The sequence below is a fragment of the Crinia signifera genome, chromosome 1, assembly GCF_055691185.1.
Source record: "Crinia signifera chromosome 1, ASM5569118v1, whole genome shotgun sequence".
Classification (NCBI taxonomy): Eukaryota; Metazoa; Chordata; class Amphibia; order Anura; family Myobatrachidae; genus Crinia; species Crinia signifera.
This window is the reverse complement of record NC_139217.1, coordinates 62882379-62896472: the sequence shown is the minus strand read 5'-3', so window position 1 is coordinate 62896472 and position 14094 is coordinate 62882379. Positions and strand designations below refer to the sequence as shown.

The following is a 14094-nucleotide window of genomic DNA, read 5'->3' as shown; positions in this document are numbered from 1 at the left end:
GGTCTCCCCATCAGAGGCTACGAACTTCTGGAACAGGAGCCATCTACTCAGTCCCAGCCTTTCTCCGCTCCCTGGGAATGGATACTAGACTGAGCCTTTCACTGTCTGAAAGCCACTCAAACGAGTAAACCTCAAAGTCGCCCAGTGTGTATGGGCCTTTAAAGTTCAAGACAACTAAGTAATGATCTATAAGACTATAATATTTTTAATGATTTATCCATTAAAAATAAAAAAAATTCAAAAAGGAGAAAAATATATAAATACTAAAGGCACCGGAGGTTAAAACTTACATCATTTACAATACACAAACATTTGATAATAATTTTCATGGACACTTTGCTGGTGGGGAATCGTGTATCATTTGCATATAATTACATTGTGTACCTGCAGTACAAGCAAATATTTGGTCACTGCAACCTCATTGTTAACCGAATCGGTGAAGATAATTATAATTTCGTTTTTTTAAGCATCTATACTTTCCTATAATCAATATTAGCTTGGATAATGTACCAGATGTTGTACACAGAGAAAGATAAATTTAGTTTAGATTGAAAGCGTTTCATTTTCAGGTATACAGAGAGTCAAAACAAAGAAATGAGGACAGTTGGCAAAATCTGAATGACAAAAAGGTAAATAAAGTCAGATTATTTTTACCTTGTGCTGATTCTGGTGCTTTCGTTCAGATCACTATTACTAGAAACTGAGAACTTATCGCCGGAAGCTTCCTGGAAGACAGTTTAAAAAAATAGGCAATGTAATATTTCTGCTGCTGGGCACTATGATAAAATGAAAACAAGGTTATTTTAATATGCTATTATTCAGATTGGATTTTGTATATTTCTAACGCTTGCAAATTTTTCCTATAATATTCACCCAACCAGTGGCAGAAGTATTACCCAGGCAGCATGACCGTTATGGAGCCTAAGTTTTGGAACTGAATCGGTCCCAAAGTTCTAACAGGATATAAAAGCAAAATAAAAATAAAACTCTCAGCATAGTTTGCATCTACATGTTATTTTGATTTAAGTCACATCCTGAAACAGGCCCATTGTGTGCCAGTCCCCCCTGACATATTTGATCCCGAAAATTGGGCCCCCCTCCTGGATATGGCCGGAACCCCCTGCATCTCCCCCCGGCAGCGGCAAAAATTTCTGATGAAGGGCAGGGCTAAATATGAAAATCACGCCCTTTTAGCCCTACCCCCTCCTAAAAGACCCGCAAATTGCAGTATTTGCATTACTAGGGGCGGAGCTTGATGTCAACACCAAGCCCCGCCCCAGACGTGCTGCTGACAGTCTCCTCTCCGGGGTCCTCCCGGAGAGGAGACTTTAAAAGTAGGCAAGTATGATTTTAGTGTGCTCCAGAAAAGAACAGAGCTGGCTCACAACCAATGGCACTGTGGGTATTTTGTATATAGACAGTTGCATACACAGGCATTCTGTGAATTGTATGACAGCTCCTGCTACCGTTAAGCAGATTCAGGATAATTTGAAAATTGTTGCAGTTCGCTCAGATATTTGTATATAACGTCTGAGATGATTTCAAACATGAAAGGTTCTGACCCATCTTTTCATCTCTATTTTCTCCTGTCCCCTTGATACCAGAAAGAAGCTGCAGTCAACATGTTTTATTTATTAGAATGCATGAAGTGTCTTGGACTGACTGCAAATATCATATAAAATTAAGAGAATGCCAGGAGCCATGCCAGGAATATAATGCTGATGCTGTTTGTCACATCATATGTTGAATATATGCTTTAATTTTTATTTTTCTGTGAGCGATGTACGCGGCAAATGAAAATCAGAGAAAGGATCTAATGTGGGCGTGGCTTGAAGCCTGTTAGAAATGTGGTTTACGTTCTGAATAAATCACATCTCTATATATAGCACTGTAGCTGTTGTAAATATACAGTATAGACACATATAGCCTGGAGCGACAGGCACCTACAGTACTCGGTGATATGATTCACATCCTCCATGTACAGCTCATCTAAAAAATATTAAGAACTGTATATAAAAATGAGAGATTGCTAGATTATTCTGGTAGATAATTTTACAGGAATATGTACAATATTAGGCATATTTCAGGGAGTATATTAGGTATATACAGTAGGCTGTATTTCAGGGAGACCCCTGGAATTGTAGCAATCTCCCTTACTGCACCTTACCCCCATTATGTAGCTGTTTTATTAAATGGAGAAAGAAAAATAATATATTTATTCACAGTTTCAGATATAGCGCAGCAGATTCAGTTGCGCTTTACAATTGTAGACAGTTATAGAATAAACTAGGTAACAACAGACAGACTTGGAGGTAGGAGGGCCCTGCTGCAAGCTTACAATCTATAGGGATATAGGGGGAAACACAAGGACAGGCACCAGTAATAGCATAGCTTGTAGGTCCGGAAGGGAAGCTATATAATACATAGGTGCAGTGGCGTAAGTTCGCTCCAGTTGCCCAGAGGCAAGATATATATTGTGCCCGCCCCCCCCTCCCCCACAACCTAATATATGTCTGTTCTGAAATGTATACTGTATGTGTTCAATCTATATCGCTCTCTATATATGTTTGTATCTCTATATATATAGAGAGAGAGATAGAAAGAGAGAGAGAACACACATATTTCTCAGAACTCAGCCACAGAAGTGATATAATTGGCTTTCAATTAACTTATTTAACCTTGCAGGGGAGGAGAGGTGCCCCATTGAGAGCAGGAGCCCTGCGGCAGATGACTCCATTGCCTCCCAGAGTTCTGCCTCTGCATAGGTGCCTCAGAGGGTTATACGTGTAGAACTTAAATATGATAGGCTTGCCTAAAGAGGTGAGTTTTCAGGGAATGCTTGGAAAGTTTGGAGGCTAGTGGAGAGTCTTATTCCATAGGGTGGGAGCAGCCCGATGAAAGTCCTGTAATAGTGAATGGGAGCTAGTGATCCGTGCAGAAGAGAGACGCAGATCTTGTGCAGAGCGGAGTGGCCGAGATGGGAGATATATTGTGATAAGTAAAGAGATATATGCTGGTGCAGTATGGTTAATAGATTTATATGTGAGTACAATTATTTAATATTGAATTCGGTTAAATACAGGGACTGGCAGAGCGGATCAGCAGACGATGAGCGCCTTGCTAGGAAGATCAGCCTAGCAGCAGAATTTAAAATGGATTGCAGTGGCGAGAGTCTGTTCTTACCATATATAACCAGTGGCAGCTCCAGAGATGAGGCTGCAGCCAGGGCCGTTGAGAGAAGGAGGGAGCAGGTACTAAATTCCCAGGCCCAGGTTTGCTGGCCCTGGTCGAACCCACCCTTCCCCCTCCGTCCCTACCGGGCAGCAGCAGCACCAGCAGAACACACCTCTTCAGCATGTGCTGTGCAGATGCTCATGCTGAGCCTGCTGTCAGCACAGCACATGCTGTAGGTATGTGCTGCTGCTGCTGCTGCTGAGGAGCGGGAGGGAGGTCGGGGGGGGTACAATAACAACCCCCCTCAACTTAAGAGTGTTTTTTTTCACCCCCTCTAAACATTTTGGGGGCGTGGCCTAATCATGGGAGTTAGCCATGCCTCCTGCAATTAGGCCACACCCCCAAAATTTTACCGGGGCCCGGCATACCTCTCGGCGGCCCTGGCTGCTGCACATTTCAGAATTCAAATAGGGGTGTTACATCAACTGCCAGTAAGTCCATTTGGAATTACAGTTGGTTGCAGTTGGTGCGCCTCCCCTATTTGAATTTTGGACTGTGCTGGAAAAAGGGAGAAAAAAAACCAGATATAAACATGCATAAGTAACCTATCCCCTATATATAACTATGGCTTTGCACATTACTACAGCAGATATGGTTTTGCATATCAACGTTTGGCTCTGCATGTTAGTGTTGACACCTGACATGTCTCCGCCAATTAAACTTGGCACCAAATGTGACTGTAAACATTACATTTGGAACATGTACAGTATGCCTGAGCACAATAGTTGTGGCATCAGAAATGACTGTGCTCATTGGCACCTGATTAGAACACTGCATCTTATTCCCGCACAGTACTGTGTGTGTGTGTATATATACAGTGTTTATATATACACGTATATTGCTTTGCTCATTAACTATCCCACCAGGTACATAATGGCTCTGCACATCAGCTAGAGCATTGCACATTGTACCTGGCAACAGAAAAGGCTCCGCATATTTATCTTGGCACCAGGTACAGCATTAAGCCTTTGAGAATGATAAAGTGGAGAGAGATACATCGGGAGAGAGCCCCTAACTGCCATTGTTTTCAAACACAGTCTGTAACATGGCAGTTAAGAGATGATTGGCTGGTACATTTTCTCTCTCCATGGCTTAGTACACCTTTATCAAAGCACGACTCTCTTTAGAGATTGCCCTGATGTTTGTTTAATGCTCCAGAGCAGGACAGTGCTGTGCGGACATAAAGGGCAGTATGTACTAAGCAACAGTTTGCCGTGGAATCTGATACGTCGGGTTTTATGGGCAATATTTATTAAATATCACTCTGACCTTCTAAACTGAACCTGCCATCAACCCCCTTCAGTTTCTAAACTCCAGTCCTGCCACAATAATGTTGCCATCTCGTAGTGCGGTATGATACCTAAGAACCGTACCGACTTCTATACGGTATGTTTTTTGCTAAGAATAGAAAAATGGAGGTAAAAATTGCTGCAGGGTTTCTTTGCACAATTATTACCATCACTAGGACTTCAAGGTGGTAATGGTAGGGGAGAAATGGGGGGAACAAAAGTGTGGGTCACCCCCTCCAGTAACTAGCAGAAGACTTTATCAGCTGGGGACTAAGATACTACGGGTGCCAGATGACAGCCCGTCAATCGGGATCCCGACAGTCGGTATACTGACATCGGAATCCTGAAGCTCAAGAATAGAACATGTAACTTCTTTATGCTCGCCCCCCTGTCCGGCCACCAGCAGTCAGGATTACGATATTGGTATACTGATTAATGACTGTCGGGATCCCAATTGTTGGGCAGTCATACCACACCTGGTACTACAGCAGTGGGGGCACAGAAAGGAAACTCCCAGAGGCAACTGTGTCAGTTTTGCACAGGTTCAAAACATAATACATTTGATGGTACAGTAGTGCGTGTTTGTGGCAGTTATTTAGGCAATTTTGAGCTAATTCAATTACCCCCCTTCCCCGTTTAAACATTGTCATCCCTCATTGATATCAGGAGCAAGGAGCAGGATCTGTAACATTACGGCAAGTATTGCACTAAGATACTGACATAATTTACTATGTTACAAAGTACACATCACTGGCAGAAACTACACACCGGAGACCGGCAGGCGGCGCTGACCTGTTCACTAGGCTGCAAGTACTGTATACGCAGCCTAGCGAAAATCCCTGAATCAGGCCCTTAGTGCCCTGTTACTGGATAAATATATAGATAAGGTAAGCAAGCATGTATGCAAATGGATGAGGTACAGTTATTAGGCCTGTAAACAAACAAATGAGGTAAGCAGGCTTGTATGCAAATGGATGAGGTACAGTATTTAGGCTTGTAAACAAACAAATTAGGTAAGCAGGCTTGTATGCAAATCGATGGAGTAAGCAGGCCTATATGCAAATGTACGAGGTAAGGTGTCCTGTATGCAAATGGTTGAAGTAAGCAGTCTGAATGCAAATGGTGAGGTAAGCATACCTGTATGCAAATGAGTGAGGTAAGTAGACCTGTATGCAAATAGATGAGGTAAGTAGACCTGTATGCAAATGAGTGAGGTAAGCAGGCATATATGCAAATGACTGAGGTAAGTAGACCTGTATGCAAATAGATGCGGTAAGTAGGCCTGTATGCAAATTGGTGAGGTAAACAGGCCTGTATGCAATGGATGAGGTAAGTAGGCCTGAATGTAAACGGATGAGGTAAGCAGCAGGCCTGAATGTAAATGGATGAGGTAAGTAGTCCTATATGAAAATCGATGAGGTACAGGCAGTAGGCCTGTATGCAAATGGATGAGATAAGCAGGCCCATATGCAAATAGTTGAGATATGCAGGCCTGTTTGCAAATTGGTGAGGTACAGGAAGTAGGCCTGTATGGAAATTGATTCAAACGTTCATGCAGTTACATGCTCAGCTGTGATTGCTTATTCAGGGGTAGTGAAAAATACACAAATGTCTCAGACGCTATCTTGTGCACAGAGGCGGTCACCTCTGCCGCTAACCAATACATAACTGAAAACAATGGTCACACCTCGGCACAACCATTAACCCTGCGATATCTCAGACTGAGCATCTCACTGAAGAGATGTCCCTTACCACAACGCCACATGAGCTCAGTACAGCGTAGTAGTAAAAGATTGCTTTACTAAATCCAATGTCGAACGTAAATCATGCCCTCTGATTGAACTCGCCTAAGTAATATTAGTAAAAAATGTAAACAACCAAAAATATGCCCATATATTTGCTGGGTGTGGTGGTGCCCATACATGGAGCGATGTTCTCCGTGCAGGGCCGGTGCCACCACTAGGCAGCTCTAGGCATTTGCCTAGGGCGCCAGCCACTGGAGGGCGGCAGTTTGCAGCAGGTCCCCCCGGATGGAGGTAAGTGGCACCGGCCGCAACCCCCCTCCCCCTCCGAAGCGACCAGGCCCCCCTCCCCACCCCTGGAGTTACCTAGCGGCACTCGCCGCATCACCTGACACCCCTTCCCCACATGGCATGCTTAGCGGCATCGGCGGCTGCATCACCCGACACACACCCCCACCTGGCACGCTTAGCGGCACCGGCGGCCGCATCACCCGACACCCCCTCCCTGGCAAACACCCCCCCCCCCCTTGCCTCCGTGTGTTTTGCACTAGATAACATCACATCTAGTTCAAAACACATGCAATGTGCTACAGCAGTGTACGTTTTGTACTAAGTACAAAAAGTATGGGAGCGTGCATTGTATCTCACGGGAAAAACACACGGTGTATGGGCACCTTTATATTTCAAATAAAGATAAAAAAGACTGTGCTATTGGATTATGCTGTTGTCCCTTTAAGCTGTTTTAGCTATTCTTAATTTTATATATATATATATATATATATATATATATATATATATATATATATATATATATATACTGTGAGTTTTAATTAAATTTTAGCTGCAGACAACGAATTGTTTTTCAATGCTATTTCTATTACAATAGCTCATTTGCATTGACACATAAGACATAGCATACCTCTGTGCACTCGGAAGCTCGGAAAAAGAACGTCTCCTCATATGGTGAGATCGGGTGGATGTTTTCATCTCCAGTTTGCTCTGCATTAATTAAATACAAATGAACAGTCAGACTTATACTGCATCTCACATGCCAGGATTTTTAAAACTGTAGCTACAGGTGTGCAAAAATATATATTTAAAAGATAGACCATAAGGGGTAAATTTACTACAATGGGAGTTCTAATGAGTATGGGCTGTTGTCCATAGCAACTTCTATCTAGTATCTTCTAGAAGGTGCAAAATAATTAAGAAGTATAATCTGATTGGTTTCTATAGGAAACATCCAATCTTCAGTAGAACTCCCATCTTAGTAAATTTACACCTGGTCTACACCTTATTTGTCAGAAAAGTTGTCGAATTTATGGCCGTTTCTCGACAATCCAAGGCCGTTTTCCTCGACACGCCCCCTTTTAGCTTTTCACCCAAAGGTGGCGATACCCTGCCCTGCAAAGACGCGGCAGCCGGATATTAGTACATTTTTCCCTTAGTACATCCCGCCCTTTGACATTGTCAGCCATCCAGATACCTTGGAGCAAATTTACTAAAGCTCTCATTAGAGTGGCTCCTGGCGATAGAATAGCCATGCTCCGTCCCTATCCAGCGGCTGTCATCCAACAGAATGTGGTGTGCGCATGAGACGCTCGTGCACCCCATTTTGTTGGCGTATGTAGCAGCCCTCCGCCTGTCTCCCCACCCCTGCCCGCTCTGCCCCAGCCTGCCCCCGCTCCCTGACCATCTCCCTGAAACGGTGATGGTCAGGGAAGCCCTTGGTCCCCGCTCCCAGCCGCCATGCTGACGGGGACATGTGAGCAAGTGAGTTGCTTGTGCTTCCCCATCAGCTGGTCCGCTGTCCACCAGCCTTTACCAGCACATGAAATCTGACGGTGGCTTCCATGTGTATTATATTTATGGATATTACAGTATACTTGTGTTGCTTAATTCTACTATATATCATGTAGCTGGCATTACATTGTTTTACTGCTGTGTGCAGATTATCATTATCTTGGGTGACCTCTTGTGGACTCATCATGTACTGCAGTAATATTTCATTTTTTTAAAAGCAGTAGCTACTTCCTCAATACACTTCTGCCTTTGTCATTCTGGAAAACAATTATAGGTATTTGCTTCTACATATTGATTTGTTTAACAAGTTTATCACTCTTCACCGTGTTTGTCTTGTCGCTCTTAAGGTACAAAGTACATGAGGACTGCAGACAAAGGGCCTATTTACTGTACTCCTGAGAAGATCTTAAACAATAACAAATATAACACACAATTTCCTTATATGTCTACATCTATAACATGCCTAAAACAAACTTCACTAGAGAACAGAAAATATATATACAATGTAGTTCACTTATGTTGTGGAAAGATGACTCACGTTTTGTTAAGTTGCAGGTAGAATTTCCTTCAGGATTATTATCCATTGTACTTACGTCTTTGGCGTTCCTAAAACAGAGTAAACAAGTGTCACCTTCAAACATTGTGTTATAGTGTGATATACAATCTAACAGTTAGCTGTCATAATAATACTATGCTATCATATTACAGTTATCTCAATTTCCAATACAATTTAGAGATTTCAGTTTGCTATCTAAAGGGGCATACAGATGGAGCGCCTCCGGCCTTATTTGCCCGGGGATCACCAGCATGTCTCCGCTGGCGATAGCCGACGCAGAGGTGCTCCATCTGACTGGGATACATATGCGTCTCACACGCACACGCGTCCCAGTTTCAGCATGGCGTCGCTGAGGGTCCTTGCCTGTCTCCACTTCAGGGAGATGGGCAGGGATAGAGGGACGGTGAGGCAGTAAGGTGCACCGGGGGAGGCGGCGGAGCCAGCACCGTAGCCACGGGGCGCACGCGTCTCGTGCGCGCACACGCCCCTGGTGAGAGCTGGCCACTGGCGGGGGCTAGCGCTAGCGCCAGCCCCTGCAAGGAAGAGGCTGGCTTTATCTGTACACACCGGACAACTGCTGAGTGATCTCAGCAATGTAGATTGCTCAGCACACAGCGCTGCACAGTAATGTGTGCTGATTGGTCTGCCAGGGCCAGTGTTCTCCAGTGATTAAGTAGATATATTCAGCATGCTGGATATTAATCGCCGGCCGATACATACCCTCCAACATGACCCATTCCATTAGGTACAAAATGCTCTGTTTCTGGACTTCCCTGCCTGTGGCAGTTGCAGAGGTTGGGCTCCAGCACAGTCCAATATTCAAATAGAGGAGCCACACCTACTGCCACCTCAAACATCACTGTCCTGGACTCACTGCCAGTTGATGTGATGTGTCTTTGAATATTGGACTGTGCTGGAGCCCCACCTCTGTAACTGCCACTGGCAGGGAAGTCCAGGAACAGAGCATTTTGTACCTAATGGAATGGGTCATGTTGGAGGGTATGCCGATAGTGACGTGCGGGGCCGTGCATCACTATCGCCCCTACACACGGAACAATGTAGGGGCATTTTTTAAGCAATCTTTACAGTCACAGAAACTGTAAAGATGTATTATCACTGTGAAATACAGCGCGCCAAGCATTCCAATGATACAAATTGCATTAATATGTATTAATATGCAATTATTATTGAAAAGGACAGCTTTTTCGAACAGAGGTGCCCTTTGCAAAGCTGCCGCCATCATGTGAGAGGGTACAGCCGGTTTTCCTTTTTCCTCCTACATTCAGTGATCAGGATTAGTGATTAGCATTTTTTTCAATCATTGTCTTCCCTATTTTAAAAAAATGCCCCGGCCGCTCCACATATTTACATACCTGGGTGAGAGCGCCTGTGATCGGGAGCCGGGTGGTGCAGTTGAGGTGGGCAGGAGGTTTATGGGAGCAATAGGGCTGTGTGGCTGGGAGGCGGTGAGTGGGGGGGATGCATCGGTGCGACAAGAAGTCGGTATGGGCATGAATCGATGAGTCCGGGAGCGCCGGTGCAGCTTGTGGGCTGCGCAGCATGACCACTGACATCATGTCACGATGCATAGAGCATCATTCCGGTGATGGGAGAAGCCGGCCAGCATCTGAGTGAGTGCTCAGACGCTGCCCGGCATTGGACTGCGCCAGTGTTCCCTCTAAGCTGTGCGCACGTGCGCGCGCACACACCTTGACGAGCATGCGCACAGACATTACAACTGAGCGCACAAAGCAGCAATGGTCCCTTTTTGCAGTTGTGGACTCAATTAATGTGTGTTTCACCCATTAACTACATTGTGTACTGTATTTTGAATGTTTAAATGATTAATATAATTTTGAAGTAAAGTTAACACAAATGCTGAACATAAATTTCCATTTATATATAAGTGACGCACAAAAATGTAAATTTCATTCCAAAGTTGCACAGCCAAAATTTTTAGTCGCACACAGCCTTCGTAAAATTAGAGGGAACATTGGACTGCGCATGCGCAGTCTGATCCCAAAATCCCGGTATTGGAATCTCCAATGAAATCCCAGCGATTTTGGTGCCAAATCCCAGGACCAACCAATCCCGGGATTGGCCACCTTAATCAGGATGTATTATCATTGTGAAATACATCCCACCAAGCTTCGCAACTATACTAATTGCATATGTATTGACATATGAAATTAGTATCACAAAGGACAGCTCTTCCGAAAAGAGCTGCCCTTTGCGGAGCTGCCGCTGCCAGGTGAAAGGGTGCCCGTGGGTTTTCCTTGCCTCTTGCTGCTGGCAGCTGCGGTGACTCCCAGGCTCCTCCATCCTGCACCCGGAAAGGCAAAGCCAGTGTTGCTAGGGAGGAGGAGGTCACTGTATCCAGGAAGCACACCAGGAGGCAGCCCAGACAGGAGGTGAGGCAGGCCGGAGCATGCGGTGAAGGAGCGGCGAGGGAAAAAGCTGGCATTACCCCCCGCATCAAAAACTCTGGTGATTGATACATAAGAAAATGCAGTAAAACCCAAGAAAACAGGGTTTTTAACACAGTTTTAATTTAATGAATCCCGCCTTTTCCTATATGTCATGGGATCTACAGTGGTTGCTACGCTTATTTCTTATAATACTCAAGTTTGCCTAATGACCACTGAACTGAGAACATCAGAAACCACCACATACTGTATAATGCTATTAGGACTTATGGCTTATACAGACACTATCACATTACATGTCACCTTTTGAAGGACGTCTCAGTGACAGACACGGGCAGATCTGGAACTGGTCTATTTCTCAGAATGAACGATCTTGTTGGGACTTTCTTATCTTTTGTCATCTTCATATGATTATTATTAATTTCTCCATATAAATCATTTTCAACCATGTGTCCCTGGAATTCAAAAAACTCAAAGTTTCCGGAGTCCCTGTGTTCTCTATCACCCTGGTCATTGTTATCACCCGAGCTGCCAGTTGGCTTTTCTGGGTCAACCTGTTTGAGCTGCATGGAAACGATATCCCCCGTCCGTCCTGGTGGTCGGCGATCCACTGACGAACCCATATGTATTGTGCTTGATTTCTGTGATAGACTTGGAGATGTTTTATCAACCATTGCAATATCAGCAGCATCATGTTTTAATAAAGTGTTTGAGCCTATTACTTCCGTAGTAGAATGCTCAGGAGTCCGACATTCCTTCTCCAGTAATTCCTCTATCTTCCTGAGAATCCGCTTCCTATGGCCGGTAAGTGATACTCCCATTTCTTGCAGCATTTCATGATTTAATTGGACACAATCTGAAAGAGATTTGTATCCAAATGTTTGGAAGAGTGAGCAATAAGTTTCCAAATGAATATCAGCAAGCATCTGTCCAATGTCACGTCCCATTTGGCTGTAGGAGGTCATTATGACATCTTGACACTTGTATAAGGCATCATTGGGAAAATATCACGGACAGTAGTTAGACCAATCCAGAGGCATGTCATGTGAGTCACCAATATTGGACCTGCAATAACAGAAGACACTGGTCAGGGTGAGTTCTGATAACTCAAACATCTATATATGGTATATATGCTTCGGTGAACATTCACAATTGACTTGAAATGTTAAGCATATCCTGCCTAGCAGTGTCTTTATTTCTGTGAGTGCCACCCGCATCCTCAAGCATTATCTGTATTTCAAGGAGGGCACCCAGATTACAATATACTAAGAGGAGTGAGTGCCGAAGGATTGATCTATTATTTATTTATTTATATATATATATATATATATATATATATATATATATATATATATATATATATATATGCAGAAGAGTATTCAGAGGGTGCTCCCCAATAAGACAACAATTTTTGTTAAAAACACAAATTTAATAATAATTCAGATAATCCATTGGATCAATATAATAATGCTTGGTTCACAGTTGTAAGATGTCGAAAACACATGTTGTCCAACGCGTTTCGTCACACACGTGACTTCATCAGGGGCAATATGGACAGTAGACACCTTTCATTTTCTCAAAAATGTTAATAGGTAGGGTGAAGTGTGCTGTGTGAGATCCAAATCAGGATATATATATATATATATATATATATACACACACACGCAACAGAGTTCAATCAAGCAGCGGCACTCAGAGGACTTTGGAAAAATGTATTTAAGGCATTACAAAAATGCACAGATCTGTCATTTCGGGACAATTACAAGAACTCTGTTTTACCAATTATATCCAGAAGGCACTGCCGCACACTCTAAATATATATATATATATATATATATATATATATATAAACAACATTAGCATGGAAGTCACATTTGCATATTCTAAATAGACTACTGACCAGCTCGTAAAAATGCCAATGAAACACTTGCATTTTCCCCATAGACCACACCTCACCGTGTGTACAGTACGCCTCTTTCATTTGTCAACTCATTGGCCAAAATTTACTAAGATGCAGTTTTTATTTTTCATGAGATGTTGCTATGTGCAACCAATCAGAATCTACTTATTTAGCACCATCTAGAAGATAATAGATAGTATATGGTTACCCATAGCAACATCCCATGTGAAATAGAACTCCCATTTTAGGACGTTTCCCCCATTGTCTTTTGATAATGGTAAATGCGTTAATGGCAAACACCGGTATGCATCTTTGGAACAAAGTCAAAAACGAATAAAGCCAAAACCTAAAGCTCTTTTTTTTTGACTACCTGCCATGATATAAGGAATAGACTGTGATGTTCGACTTCTAGATTTTTTACATTTCAATTAAATTTGAATTAAAATCTGTTTCCTGAAATGTCAAACTGCCAAGTATGTAGGCTAGAATAAACTTTTTTTTTTACCCGAAAATACATAATAGGACATTGTATTATGAAATGTAGGATGATTTTGTTTTATTATTGTATAAATATCCCGCTTCAAGCTGCATTTAAGAACACGAAATGTACAATGTCAAATAAATGAGCTTAGATTCCAACCCTAAACTGTTCTAAAAGCCACCAATGTTCAGTAATTAAAATGTGATCCTGTAAATGATACTGACCAAGGGGTTGAGAGACCAAGAACCTCACTTGATGCACGAAGTGTTTGTCATATTGTTGACAGAAAATGGAAGACTATTTTTTTTTTGGTTCTAACATACAGTAATTGTCCTATAAATATTCATGGCAGCAATGTGGAAAAACTAATGAACAGCTTGGAGCTCTTCCTTATTAAGATAGCCAATTAAAGTCTCTAACATCACTACAAAAGCTTTCACAGTGCTAAATGTTCTGTTTACCACCTGGTTTGAACTTTCCACAAGCAATGTCCTCTTCTACATTAACTTCATTACGTAATCTCAAACAACAGAAAGTTAATCATTAGAAAAAAAAAATCAGATCGCTTACTATCATCAAATAGAATTAAGAGCAACAACAGCATAACCTCCAACCGTTCAGCTGGTAAACCATGCTGGGACTTGTAGTTTGCAGAACCTGGAG

At 42.9% G+C, this 14094-nt stretch overlaps 1 protein-coding gene across 1 annotated transcript in view; it reads right to left on the bottom strand.

Annotated features, from left to right (window-relative positions):
• The window catches only part of ARAP2 (ArfGAP with RhoGAP domain, ankyrin repeat and PH domain 2), a 259491-nt gene extending 247476 nt beyond the window's left edge, over positions 1–12015 (bottom strand). The window contains exons 1-4 of the mRNA XM_083149954.1: positions 11354–12015; positions 8607–8674; positions 7185–7264; positions 655–725 (exon numbers count right to left, since the gene is read on the bottom strand). Coding sequence (XP_083006080.1) covers positions 655–725; positions 7185–7264; positions 8607–8674; positions 11354–12015 — 881 coding nt within the window. The remainder of the gene's footprint in view (positions 1–654; positions 726–7184; positions 7265–8606; positions 8675–11353) is intronic.
• Positions 12016–14094: the final 2079 nt, after the last annotated feature.